Genomic DNA, 13931 nt, shown 5'->3' with positions numbered 1-13931 from the left:
CGTCGAACAGAAATTCCATGAACAGAATATTAATGTTCTGTTTCAATTCACATTTGTCTTGTTCCTTCTGTTACATGTATTATATTGTTGTCAAATACCGTAACTAGTATACGTAATGGGTTATGATATATATCGACGTTTCATAGAAAGAATTACTTAGCTTGAAGTGAGCCCACGTAGAATCGTAGGATTATTTATTTATGTACAACGCGGTGTTTGTGGCAAACGCCCGATTTCGACTGCTCGGATACTTTCCTGAATATCAGCTACTAGAAACGAGCAGATTATTCCGCAAGGTGGTGGCACCTGTCGGATTCGTGACCATCGGGTAGCATAAGCACAGGCGTTCGAACAAACCGTTGAAAGATGTACATAACGTACATTGCTATTTCATTGATGGCGAGTAAAGTTGAAAGTTTCCGTGAATTCGTGTTTAATTCGACTGTACCAGATGGTTTAAAACTTGACCGATCATTTCTAGAAATTAAGGAGCAGTACGTTCAAGAGATTTAAAGAGTTAACGTTGTCCCTTTATCAGGCATCGAAGTCTCTGTCTCTCGGCGAACCAAATCTTCAACCTACGCATAGTAAACGTCATCTAACGCGATGATCGATGATCATCTTTTGAAACCATGCTACATTTCACAGTACATACATACCTTATTGCAGAGACGAATGCTGTGACATTGATCTTAAATCAAAATAATTATTCAATAACAATATTACATTTTATTCTTTATGAACTTCCTGATACGTACACGTATACATATGTAAGTATACATGTATTGTCGGTCATGATATTGCACCAATAAATAGATTCTGTACCTCATCTTCAATACCTAAATTCTATATCTCGTCTGTGTTATAGATATAGCAAATGTTGTATCATTTCTAAGCCACAAAGGGGAACGCCAGTGTATCCAAAGCTGTGGGAACGTCTTATCGATAACATACCATATGATTACAACCATCTTCCTACCAGACGGTCGATAAAGTAGAACACTTTGGTATCTACGGTCGGTCAATTCGAGAACTACTTAGAAATATCGAATATGTCCTGCTCTGAATCTCCGTAAATTGTTGTACATATCCTGTACACTAGTCGAAAATGCTGTAACAGCGTTGTTAGTAATTGCATACCGTCATGACACTTGATAGAGTGTTAGAGACAAGTTCCTTGTGAAAAATTCTATATAGGGCTTGGCAGGGCGCCGGCGCCGCTCTATAAATAGCGCGTACAACGCCAACCGCGGGTTGCGGCTTGTGGACAAAGTAAAAGGAAAGGCAGCAATGGGGTGCGCGCGACGACGATAGTAGGTAGTTAACGGTGGTACATTTCGCCGCTTCGAGCCACCTACTCGTAAAGGTATACATATTCGGTCCTTCCTCCAAAGCATCGTGTGCTGATCAATTTTGATCAATTCGACGACGTCGTTACGCCCGTCATGCGTTTCGTGCTCGAATAATTTGCCTAACCGTAGTGTACCGTACATACGCTAGGTTTCAAACATTACCCACGAGAATCGTTGAAAGATCAGAGAGAAAGACAGATTCGCTATCGAATTCGTTTTCCATGCCGGTGTTTTCTACGTTTCGAAGACTCAGCTAAAATTACACACGAGTGATCGACGATCGGGGCGTACGGTGTGCAACGTGCGACGTGCGGCGTGTCCGTTGACGCAATGGCACACTTTAAGATGTGACTCCTTCGTTCACGCTTCGATCGCGTCAGCTGATCGACAACGTGTATCGAACGAATTAGGTGATTATGTAAATTCTACTTTCGATCGATTCTAGCAATGTTCTGTTTACCATTTTTTCCCCCCCCCAATCCCATTACTATAAGTTTCGCCGACTTGTACCAGCTTTTCGCCGGCTCGTTACAGTCAGACTAATTATACTCTCTCTCCTCATGCGTTGGGAGGTTACTAACCAGATCAGACACAACCCCTTCTGCCAGGCGCGCACAAGCAGTTTCGATATTCGTACGAGGGACCAAAGATTCGTTCGTTTTCCCATCGGTTAAACACTTCCTTGGACTTCAGTGAATCTTTCTTTGAAATTACAATTAGAAATCCGTTCAGTTGTAACCAGCACGGGGCTCTAATAACAAAACCGTTTCAATGCTGTTTCTTTGGTTTAAATGCCAATGGACAGTACACAATTTAACGGTTACAAATACACCGTAGACCTTCGAAGTATTGTTGAAAACCTTTTTTCTTGCAGCGCTAAAAGTAATCGTGTAAAGTAAACGATCGTCCATTAAGGCTTCGAACCGAAATAATAGGTACCTATTATACATATATGAGCCTCTTCGAAGAATGTAATACCTATGTATTTTTACGCGAAGGATAAAGGGTATCGAGTTAGACGGCTCGTGAGACCTTGTTTCATTTTATAACTATGAAATGCTTATTTTTACACTACAATTCGTCCATAAAAGTATGCCCTTGAGGATTCATTAAGAGATCCCGCGCTTGTTTCAAGCTCGCACTACTTGCGACTAGAGATGGCGTGAATTGCTACTTGTGAATCACGAGTGATTCGTCGATCACGTTCGTTCCCAATCACGGTGATTTTTCACAGTGATTCGTGATTTTTCGTGATCGTTTCTAATTGGTGGAGAAACATAACAGTTTTTTACACGCGACGTATAATTTGTATATTTTATATTAACGACATCGAAACAAAAATTCAAGTTATATCGTATAAAATGAAGGAATAATTAGAAACAATGAAGAATAATGAGTAAATTAATGATTATAAATTATAATATACATGTTACCTAGCAAATTATTCTTTTAGAATTTCTTGTTTTTTCTAATGATTTTGAAAAACACAAATATATTAATGTAATTCATCGTAAAATCATATTGAATACGTTCTCCAGTTTAAGTTAATGAAGTTAAATCACGACCGTGATCGTGATTCAGCGATCACTGTGATAAATCACCGTTAGTGATTTTACACGCTATCTCTACTTTCGACCGGCTGCGAAGGGAACACGTGGTGCGGACTTCTATTTAGGTAGACATATTATTTTAGATCTGTGGATAGCCGAACAATTGGGAAACGAACGTAACGAATAGAAAATAATGCAATAAGATGGAATCATTGGTTTAGACTAAACCGATCGATGAAAAACGTGTCGCTAGATCGTGATCGACGGTTCGTACAACAAGTGTCCAGAAGTTGGTTGGCGTTACTTTCGCGTCCCCACGGCCGATTCCCGCAGGTTGTGTGTGTGTGTGTGTGTGCGTTTAGATCAGCTTCACTGAAACTGTTCGCGGGCTTTCCGCCAGAAAGCATCGCCCGTTTAATATACTCGGTTCGTCGACTGATGATCTATTTTCTTGGATGTATCGCAAGGCGGCACCGGGTATTTATGCCGTTCGTGTTCAACAACGAATACGTTATCTCGGCTCACGTGTAAGTACGCTGTTCGAAAGTGACTCGACGCAACTTGTACATACTTACACGACACGGAACACAAATAAAACAGAGCATAGTACGTTCGAAGGATAATCGTTTCTCCTTATATCTAATAATTCCGTAATTATTTGTCCTATCGTCGAACCGATTGGATCGTATCGTAACCCACGGATGTCGGATCAGCGGCGAAAATGGCTTTAGTGATGCTACCCTGTGATTTGCCATGGTGGCCAGCCGTGGTGAAACAACTGGATCGCGCGGCGGCTGCCAGAAATTCCGAGAATCTCGTGGAAGCGATGCAACGATTGCACGACATGTGCAAGTAAGTACAATCAATCTATAAGGGTAATAATTGTCATTGGTGCAGTGTGTAACAACGGACGGAAGAAATAGATAGAGCGAACACACGAGTTTATTATACTTCTATGGCATAGAGCCTAACCCAGATCTAATCTATAGAGCCTATGGGTATAAGTACACTTTGAATTTTTACGTAATATCTCTGCTACCCGAAACGCTTGGATCACAACTAATTACAAACTAATTTTACGGCAAAATAATGAATTTCCTCCCACGAAAATATTAATGAATACGATTTTTCTGCTACCACGCTGTTAAAAAGATACGAGGAACAATGCATATTGAAAAGGTATCCGATCAAAAGTATTTCTAAGTGTCTGCAAGAAGATGTACCCTTTGCGTATGCTTTTAAACGGCAGACCTTTTGCACAAATACCATCCACGTTTCATATGTTATGCGTCCCATATCACACGTATATGCATACATTACTACGTCTATCTTGTACATAATCTGTATATGTATAGTGTAATTTTAATTTTAACCGACAATTTTTTTAAATAATCACTGTACATTCCAAGCCGTATGGTTTTCAGTATAAGCCTCGATCCCGAAGAAGACACGCAAGATCCCGAATTGTTTTCCGGATTGGCGTCGTTCCTCGACACCGATCTCGCACCAACGGAACGGGAACATGTGCTCGCGAAGACGATCCCGCGGATGGTGGACAGAGCGAAAGCATTGAGGTCTTGCAAACCTCCGCAAGGTTTGCACTTCAGTCTTCAACAGCAAGGTGATTCGAATCGATTCTGGAAACGATAAAAACGATAGCCGTTCGCTGAGTTGCGTCGATGGGGGGGGGAGGGGGATTATAGTTGCTTCAAAGATATAGTGTTAGTCATGAAGGTGGCCGATGCTAAAGTTTATGTGTTTTCTGTAGCTTAATCCTGTCATTGGATACCCTTGAGTTGTGAAGGTGTACGATCCCGAGAGCGGTGGGGTACAATGGGCCCCAATGATCAAAAACTAATTGTTTAAGGGTCAGTCACGTTTATGGTTGACACTATATTTTTGAAGCAGCTATACCTATCGCAAGGCCAGCAGTATGTCACTTTCCGAGTCTTTTGTATCACAGGTGACTGCGTCGAATACAGCTACGGATTCGTTTCGTCTTTAATCGCCAATGCGTTCTTCTCGACGTACCCGAAGAGGACCGCGAAGACTCATCCGACCTTGCGCGACTTTAATTTCACCAACTTCTTCAAGCACCTTCGCAAGTAAAGAACATCAGCCGAAAGAGTATCGGGTCTCCATATTATAAAAGAATATGTTTGTGCGTATACTTGGGAGCTGAGGAGAAACCCACCAATCGAATTCGTTCGTGACAGAGAGAACGAAAGGGATAGATGAGATCGAGTGAGATAGAACGATAACAGAGTAATCACGTGGTACTGACGTAGTAATGACGTAGCGTCTTCCAGTGCTAACCATTGGTCGGGGAAATACCCCTCTTGCTCCTGTGCTGTTTCAATTTGTTGGAGCTGGGCAACTCAACAGCTCCCAACTGTACACCGACGTGCAAACTCGGTTTTCATTAGGGGAAAAAGTGGCGAAGGGTAAGGGCCTCTTATCGCTTGATAAATTTTGATTTTAGTAACGGACAGAAGGCAAAGCTGAAAAGTATATTTCACTACTACGACTACCTGGAGACTGAGAACGCGTTGGACGGGAAGTTGGTCGTCTCCAGACAGGTATTTTACGTTACACTTTACGCACTTAACGTCGTCGCGCCATCACGTGCGAACACACTGAAAAGCATCGATTTTCGACAGGTGATGACGTCCAAACAGTGGTTGACTATCGAGGACTGGCTGGAAAGCAACGTTCCTCTTTGTCCGCTGATGATACGCCACGAGGGTCGGTTGGAGAGAGTGGAACCCGAGACAAAAGTATTGCGCGTTTGCTTCGCGAGCGCGAAGTTTGGCGGCGGCGTGCTCGATGGTGATGTTACGCAAGAAACTGTACATGTAAATAATTCATGCGCGTGACAAACGTAAAACTTCGATCTCTGTTAATCTGTAGTCGATCTAAGATGAAACGCGACTACAATCGGCAACAATTATATACAGCAGGCCCGGATTAAGATTTCTTGTGGTCCAGGGCTATCAGATTTTCGGGGGCTCCTTGGTTGGAAAGCGGGGGGGATTTTAAATCTTCAAAAATTGAAATAAAATTAAATAACATCTAATCATAACGAAATAGAAGGTCAAAACGGGGCCCCCCTGGAACGTAGGGCCTGGGCTACAGCCCCCCCTAGACCCACCTTGATCCGGCGCTGATATACAGGGTGTCCCAAAATAGCTTCCACTCCCACAAATGAAGTTGCTTTGTTAATGAGATATTAAAAATCCTCGGATAACATTTTTGCTAAGGAAAAAATTATTTGAAATCTTTCCAGGGACTCCTCTGTTACGGGAGTCGAAGCGATTTTGAGACACCCTGTTTAGAGCGCAATACAAGGCAAAACGAATATACGATAGTACCTTCTTTCTTACATTTAGATAGTAACGCATCCCGAAATGCTCGCAGCGATTCTGTCGGTCGAGGCTTTAGAGGACAACGAAGCATTAGTGGTCGAAGGCGTTAGGCACGTATCTAGAATAAATGATCCTCGGAATAGAGCCACGTTCGAAGCTTTGCCGAAACCGAACATCGTGAGTAATGGAATACTTAGTGCCCATAGCAGTGTCTTCCTATCCAGTCTCCATTCACAATTTAACAGACGCTTCTTCCGCGTGCCCGACAGGTGACAGTTTGCTGCATCGATCCCGAGGATTACTCGAGATTACCGTTGGCACAATTCGAAGAGGATAATGTACTCCGTGAAATGAACAAGTCTCTGCTGGGATTTCGGCAGAGATACGTGCCGAGCAGTCCAACCGATCCCGTCGGACGGTCCGAAGCAGATCCGGACGGTGGGCTAAGTTCTCGCAGATTGTCACCGATCGGCGAAAGCTTTAGCAGTACTCCCCCGGAAATGGATGTCGATGACAAAGCTTTGTCCACGAAGCATGGCTCTAAACAAGGTACTAGTAAACTCGGCTTCTGTTAGTTAGAGGAAGAAGTAACGTAGTTGAAGGGCCGTATAAATTTTAGTATCTTCCGAGATCAAGTCGTAGGAGGCCTTTCCCCTATGTCACTTTTTCCCCTAGCGGAAGCCGAGTTTGTTCGTCGGTGTGCAACGAGAAACCGATCGTTCTAAGACAGTTGTTCATATCTCTTCATTTTTCTTTCAGCGAAATCCGTGTCGAACGAGCATAACTCGATGGAAGTTCGTACCAGACCAAACGGAAAGTCCGCCAGGCCATCGAGTCCACACAAGACCTGCAAAGATCCGAGCTGCACGAACAGAAGAAATAGGTTTATCGTACTCGGGTCCAGCGGAGAAATTCTGCCGGTTACACGGAAGTCGCTTGGTCAGATGTCGGTTTACAGTAGCTGCAACAGTCAAAGCACGGACAGTTTTCACAGCGCCAAAGACACGATAGAAGAAGATCCTGGTATACGAGACTCGCGACTTCTAGCGACCCAGGTTCTCGAAGTAGAAACTACAATTATTGCGTCTGAATTTTTAGAGGATGAAGAACAGAAATTAAGTAGACGATACAGCGGCCAGTTGGACACCCCGGAAAGAAGAGGAACGTTCGCTCAGCGTCTGAGGGACGCTTTGAAACGCGAGAGCACCGCCACCTGTGCAACTTCCTCGAATACATCGTCCGGCGAGAGTAGTTACGCGGTAGGGATAAGCGTGTCTGGAAGTCACGTTTACGATCAGGACATTAAGTAAGGAAGCTTCTTTAAATACACGCTGCCAGGCACGTTTAGAAAAGTCGACAATCTTTCCCGTGGTAAATATTCCAGGGTTAAACGGGGTGGCTCGAGAGGTTTCGTTCTAAGGGACGAAACCGTGGACGAAGAGTTCCTAAAGGAATCGTTGGAAGCGGAACAGAAGTGGCTAGGTAGATTCCGACAGAATCAATCCGCGCTCCAAAGAAGGGACACCAGCGCCAGTAGTAGATACAGTTTCAGCACCGAATATAATTCCGGCAAGTACTGTATTACGAAACATTTGCCTATATTTGATACTATCTTTCGTCAGTTAACGAAATATATATATACGTGAATCGACTTATCTTCGTGCGTCCAGATTTTTGTTCGGAGCTCGAGGAAGTTTACGAGCAACTAGCAAAATGGTTAGAAGATCCCATAGCGGCCGACGAGTCCCGTGAATTAGATGCGAGAGACAGGGCGGTAGTTAGATTCGCGGGCTCGTTGTTAAAGAGAGCCCTCAGCGAGTCGTTCGCCGGCGTTCCGGTTCAGGAGGGTGAACCTCAGCCCCTCGTTGATTCTGTCGACGTAAATCAAAGGCACAAGTTAGCTTTGGCCGTGAGAAGTTTGAGTTTAGAGCTAGCCCGCCAAAAAAATAGGAGACAGCAATCAGTAAGAAACAAAATGTTGCTTCTTTTTTTTCTCAGTCGAAATTATCCGATCGGTATAATAACATTATCGAGAAAAAAAAAAAAAAAAAAAAAAAAAAAAAAAAAGAAAAACGAAACTGTAATTACGATGAATCGAGAAATACGATTACATTTATCGGATGGTTTTTTATTTGAAATTATCGCGTCGGGGGAAGAATGAGAGACAAACGGAAAACTAACGCGAACCCCGGATGATCGTTTCGTGCATAGCCAAGTCTCATCAGATCATTACGATACACAGGTCTCAGAGTCTGCAGATGTAGAGTATTACGAAGACGCTTTAAGTAATCATACGATATCGAAAGAGGTAAAGGATATCCAACGTAAAAAGCTTAGGACGGTAACATTCACATCCGAAGTTTTTCAAACATTGGTCGACGATGAAACGACCGTGTGTCTGTCTAATCCTGTTTCTTTAAGTACATCTGGAACCATAAAGGATAAACTTGCGCAAGAATTCGAATCGCATGTTACATTTAACGTGAGCAAACTTTGTGTTACGCATACATATGTAAACTTTGTTCCGTAAATGTGATGCATGTGAATCTATGGAACGAGCAATAAATCATTCGCCGTCGTCGCTCTTTATTACCATAGACATAAAAATATCCACATAGCACAGACCAATTAAAGGCGTCTCTGACCTACAATAGCCGTAAAATAGACGTCTTTAAGGCGTCGTGTGCTATCTGGATATAAATTGCGCGTCAAACTGGGTGGACATCCCAACTTTAGAAGGAGACGGGTTACTTTCATGGACATGCTATAGCTCAGTCAACCACACAAAATCCAGAACCTCAGCAAACACTACTTAGATTTAAAAAAAGATGACAAGTCCTATGAAAGCTGTGTACAGACTCCTCTCGATTATTGTCTGACTTGTTCTACACGATTATTGTCCAGTTGTTATCTCGACCACTGGAGAGGGGAAGACGTGGAACCTGTCAAGCGTATACTTTGTTGCCGAGACTTGGACAAGAAACGAATTTACAAGGGTTTTGAAGCATTTCTCCCTATAAAATTATTGTCCCAGCGCGGACCCGAGTTTGGGACAATAATCAAGAGGAGTCTGTACCTCTTTCTAAACTTGGGACGCCCGTTTCAGGGAGATGCGCAGTCTATATTTCTATGTCTATGTTTACTACATGCTCTCTAGCCTTAACTTTTCCAATTCGTCGATGAGAACATTGACAGTTTCTGTATATTAACGATCCGTTGTTGCATGTCAGTTAACAATCTTTCTAACCTCAAGGTATTGGTAGTCGTACCTCTAACTATTAACGATATTTGTCTCTCATTCTATTGGATTATTGTCTTTCACTTTATAATCGATTTTTTTCACGTGTGTTCATGTAACGTTTCCATACTTTCCAAAATAACATTTGCCCAGAATTCGTCCGTTTTCTTATGGTTGCTAAAATATATGTTTCATTGTTATTAGTTTGCATTCTATCGGATATGATCAGGGGAATTTTATCGCTCGTGAGTTTACTAACACGATGTTTCAGATACCGCGAGACAGTAGCCCACAAACCGGTGGATTATTATCCGTTGCTACTGGAAACTGGGGATGCGGGTCTCGATTAAAAGGGGATCCCCAGTTAAAGCTTGTTATCCAATGGCTTGCCGCTTCTCTGGCGGGAGTACCAAAATTGATCTATTACACAGCAGGAAATCCCAGATTATCGAAGGTAACGAATGGAACTGTCTCTCTACGTAAATCTTGGAAATAGAGAGTTATACGTAAATCTTAGATATTGAGGGATATACATAACCGAGCCTATAATAATTCATTAGTTAGATACCGTGAGCAGAGTTCTTATGGACAGGCATTGGTCCGTTGGTGATTTAGCCGCTGCAACGATAAGATTTTCCTTGCAAACTATAGAAGACAGAATGGAGAGAAGGAATACATTATTCGAGGAAATAATCGGTATGGATAAACCAAGTCCTTAGCCCGACTCGATGCTGTCTGTTCTGGTAGATATTCTTGCTACCATGATCGAGGACAGCCTATTGAACACTTAAAATGAAAGCCCGGAGAAGCACAATTATCGCGCGTGTCTCTTTTAACACAGCGAAAGTTAAACCAACAGGGATTGACCAGAAAAAAACTGTCGCAACGAAAGAAGCGTTAACCGTTACAGAAACTTTTAATTTTTACAAGATTTTTACGAGTCAATATTAAGAAAATCGATCTCTGTGGTTTAAATTGTTTCATATCAATAAAATATAAAACAAAGCCGCACAACTCAGTGTACAAAAGAATAACTGAAATACCAATGATGATTTCGATACTTTTTAGCTCGAGCGATACGCGAATAAAGTGAAAGAGTTGTTATTACGGTTTACATGGAACAGCTGTGTTATGATTTCTTGGTGTATATTGTCATTTATGACAGTATTTACACACAGAGTCGAATAGTCTAGCCACACGAAACGTCAATTCAGATTTATGTTCATAGAAAACATGTAACTCGATACAGTTACCTGCAATAAGAAACGAGGCACAAGATGTTACACTATATTTTGTACAGTATAATACTAAAAGCCGTTACATGTGTCAGATCAAAGTATATGCAATAACTTAATAGATTTTTAGAAGAAGATTTTTAGTCGTATTTTATAGGCTGCTTTTTTATATCGAGTATAATTTATACAAAAAGAATTATGTAAATAATAAGAATTAAAGATATTATGAAAACGTAACGTGGCCTCTGAAAGTATGTTTCCAACAAAAAAAAAAAAGAAAAATGAAAAAATTAATGAAATATACTGAGATCAGAAAGAACGTATCAACTATAAGATGTCTTCCACTAAGAAAAGTGTAAGTGTATCTGTATATATATCTATATCTATTATAACTTGTATACTCTCAATATGTTTCCTTTTGAGCAATATTATGTAGACTGTGTCTCGAAATTCTTTATATGTATGTTGTGTACTGGGAAAAGTATAAATACAAATCACGTAACACTGGAAACTGTACAGCGATAATGCAATTTTAAATCCTTATCTGTCAGGTGTTAACTGGTACAATAATTCAACTAATTCCTTGATCTTTATTTCGTAAGAGGTACAATATCTATTATTGAATTCAGTTTACTCACCGACAAGCTTTACTGCCTTGAACTTGTTAAATTCCGAAAAAAATACTTACTACAATGCAAGGAGTAAAAAAAGACGAAAGTATAAAAAACAATGGCTTCTATTCACTCATCACAAAAAGAGACTTCGCAAACGGCGGCCCACCCCTTGTCTATCGTACAAAATATTGAATTTATTAACAAACTGATTGATATTGTTGCAACCTTTTGTTATGATACCAAGGTAATTCATCAGACCAAAGTCGTTGCATTGCTGGAAAGATTAAATGATATAGTACACTAGACGAATAAGTAAATGATTGCTTATGGAAATAAATAGCAAACAAGTTCTCACATTATAAAAATCAGCTTTGAATTTGGCATTATTTAAAACTGGTAATCGATGTCCCAAAGAACACGCCGCTCTTAAAACTTCATGATTTCCTTTCAATTCACCACTCTGTACCGCTTGTACATATTTCAATACTAGCTTCACTCGTGAATGTAGCATTTTTATAGCGCTGTGCTGTGCAGTCAAATGTTCCGCAACTGTATACAATTTATTTAACATCATTATCATTCATGTCAAGCATCAAGAATCGAATAAAGATGCATTATAATACCTAAGGAACTTTCCCCTTGATCATTACTACACATTCTTGCTACATGATCAACACCGATTCTTTCTGCCTCCTCTGTAGCCAATGTATAAGTCAAGGGAACAAATAACATTGTGGCTTCACCATTAACTAAGTCAATCACCGATTCATACATAGAAATAGACAATTGCTGAAAAAAAAAAGAATAGTAATGGAGAACAGTGAGAATGGAAATGTAACGAAATGTCAAACTAAAACCCATACATCGGTATTTTTTGGTCTTGGATCAAGTTTCAATAATACAGGACTTTCATTGATCTCACAAAGTTGCTTATGCACTCTGATGTCCCTTTCATTGGGCATATCCCCTGTTGTATACCAGCCCAAAAAATCCATTTCGCTGAACACCTGTTTAAACTGTTCCTCCTTGGTGTTATAATAATCTCTGTCTATTATAACATCATCTCCAATACATGTGAACATAAGTTCAAAAGAGTTCATAATTTCTATATTACGTCCTTTTTGTTTACCAATCAGTGCACCATACACTGCAAATACAAAGGAATCGTAGTGAATATGCAATTCAGACTTCTGTCAATTTCCAAAGAAAATTTTCAGCTTTTTTGGCTGTGTCTGAGCAAAGTACACTACGATTAAAAAAATATACCCAATTGATCTGATCCTTCTTGAGCACGAAGCCGGGTCCAATGTTCACTGACATTCATTATAACAAGTGGATGAAGACTAATAGAAACAGATCCAACAGTACCCGAGGATGCCATCACTTTAATAGCACTCGATGAATTCGCCGAAGGGCCAGAATTTTTTTCAGCATTATCCTCATCAACTTCCATCGGTGTCTCCGACGGAGCCGCTGTGTTGTTTTCGTCAACTTCCATATCGTTTAACCACGTTTAACTGATTCGTATTTCCCTAAAAGTGTAGAGGACCTTTAACTTACAATACCCGAAAAAAGATTCAATGTATATAAACGACTGTACGATAATTCTTACTGGAAATAAAACCTTTTCGGTGATACTGCAGTATGCTTCTCTAAATAATACAACTGCTCCAAACTGCTCGACAAGATATTTTAGTTCATAAAGTCATGCTATGCGTTCTTTTGCAACCCTGTTCGACCTTATACATATATATGTAAGCACACACGGGGTACACACAAAAGTGTCAAATGAATCAACGTATTGATGAAAACGGTGTTTTGTAAAATAATAGTGTGGTAAGTAGATTGTGTAGACTGTGCTACGAATTTGAAAAAATCGTCCTTATTACGGTAGATTGGAAGTTGCTAGGGATTTTATTTTAGTAACAGCAGAAAATCACAAAGGCATTGTTCATGAAGCTGTATTGTCCTGCACACACGTATGTAATTTAATGAGATATTCTCGAAACGAAAGGACTTGAACTTGCGTACAATTACCTTCCAGTGCCGAATGTGAGAACGTGAGGTCACGGAGCCCCCGGTGGAGGCGCCATAGACCCTGCACGGTGAGAGCGTGGGGTCACGGAGGCCCCGGAGGAGGCGCCATTGATCACGTGGGGTGAAAGCGTGGGGTCACGGAGCCCCCGATGGAGGCGCCGTAGACCCTGCGCGGTGAGAGCGTGGGGTCACGGAGCCCCGGTGGAGGCGCCATTGATCACGTGGTGTCAGTCCGTGGGGTCACGGAGCCCCGGTGGAGGCGCCATAGACCCTGCACGGAGGCCCCGGTGGAGGCGCCATTGATCACGTAGGCTGAGAATGTGGGGTCACGGAGCCCCCGAAGCATGCTGAAGAGACCCCGTGTGCGTGAGATGTATGATGTAGAATTAGAATTTCAACGATTTATAAATAAAAGTACACACGGCTGAACTCAACGATAAATTTATAAATAAAATTATTTAAAAAACTTAGGATCGATAAATTAAACATCAAAACTGAACATCTGAAATAATCAATAAATTATTAACAAACTTCAATATT

At 41.2% G+C, this 13931-nt stretch overlaps 2 protein-coding genes across 3 annotated transcripts; one reads left to right on the top strand and one right to left on the bottom strand.

The window, feature by feature from the left end:
- Positions 1-3623: 3623 nt before the first annotated feature.
- LOC107193566 lies at positions 3624-10224 on the top strand. Its single transcript, XM_015583038.1, has 15 exons — positions 3624-3754; positions 4055-4081; positions 4327-4523; positions 4866-5007; positions 5385-5481; positions 5563-5757; positions 6292-6444; positions 6537-6804; positions 7027-7290; positions 7366-7573; positions 7652-7836; positions 7938-8230; positions 8510-8749; positions 9777-9959; positions 10066-10224. Exons 1-15 carry the CDS (start codon positions 3624-3626, stop codon positions 10222-10224), a joined length of 2742 nt encoding a protein of 913 aa, XP_015438524.1.
- A 1234-nt stretch (positions 10225-11458) lies between these two features.
- LOC107193518 (COP9 signalosome complex subunit 6) lies at positions 11459-13199 on the bottom strand. Of its 2 annotated transcripts, none has more exons than XM_015582981.1 (6): positions 12967-13199; positions 12621-12886; positions 12218-12501; positions 11978-12143; positions 11710-11903; positions 11459-11628 (listed from the first exon to the last, which is right to left on the bottom strand). In XM_015582981.1, exons 2-6 carry the CDS (start codon positions 12850-12852, stop codon positions 11488-11490), a joined length of 1017 nt encoding a protein of 338 aa, XP_015438467.1. In that variant the 5' UTR covers positions 12853-12886; positions 12967-13199; the 3' UTR covers positions 11459-11487. The 2 variants fall into 2 exon arrangements, with proteins under 2 accessions (XP_015438467.1, XP_015438468.1); XM_015582982.1 differs by having other exon boundaries at positions 12621-12871.
- Positions 13200-13931: the final 732 nt, after the last annotated feature.

Source organism: Dufourea novaeangliae, unplaced genomic scaffold, assembly GCF_001272555.1.
Source record: "Dufourea novaeangliae isolate 0120121106 unplaced genomic scaffold, ASM127255v1 scaffold6, whole genome shotgun sequence".
Lineage (NCBI taxonomy): Eukaryota > Metazoa > Arthropoda > Insecta > Hymenoptera > Halictidae > Dufourea > Dufourea novaeangliae.
This window is presented reverse-complemented; position numbering and strand designations above follow the sequence as displayed.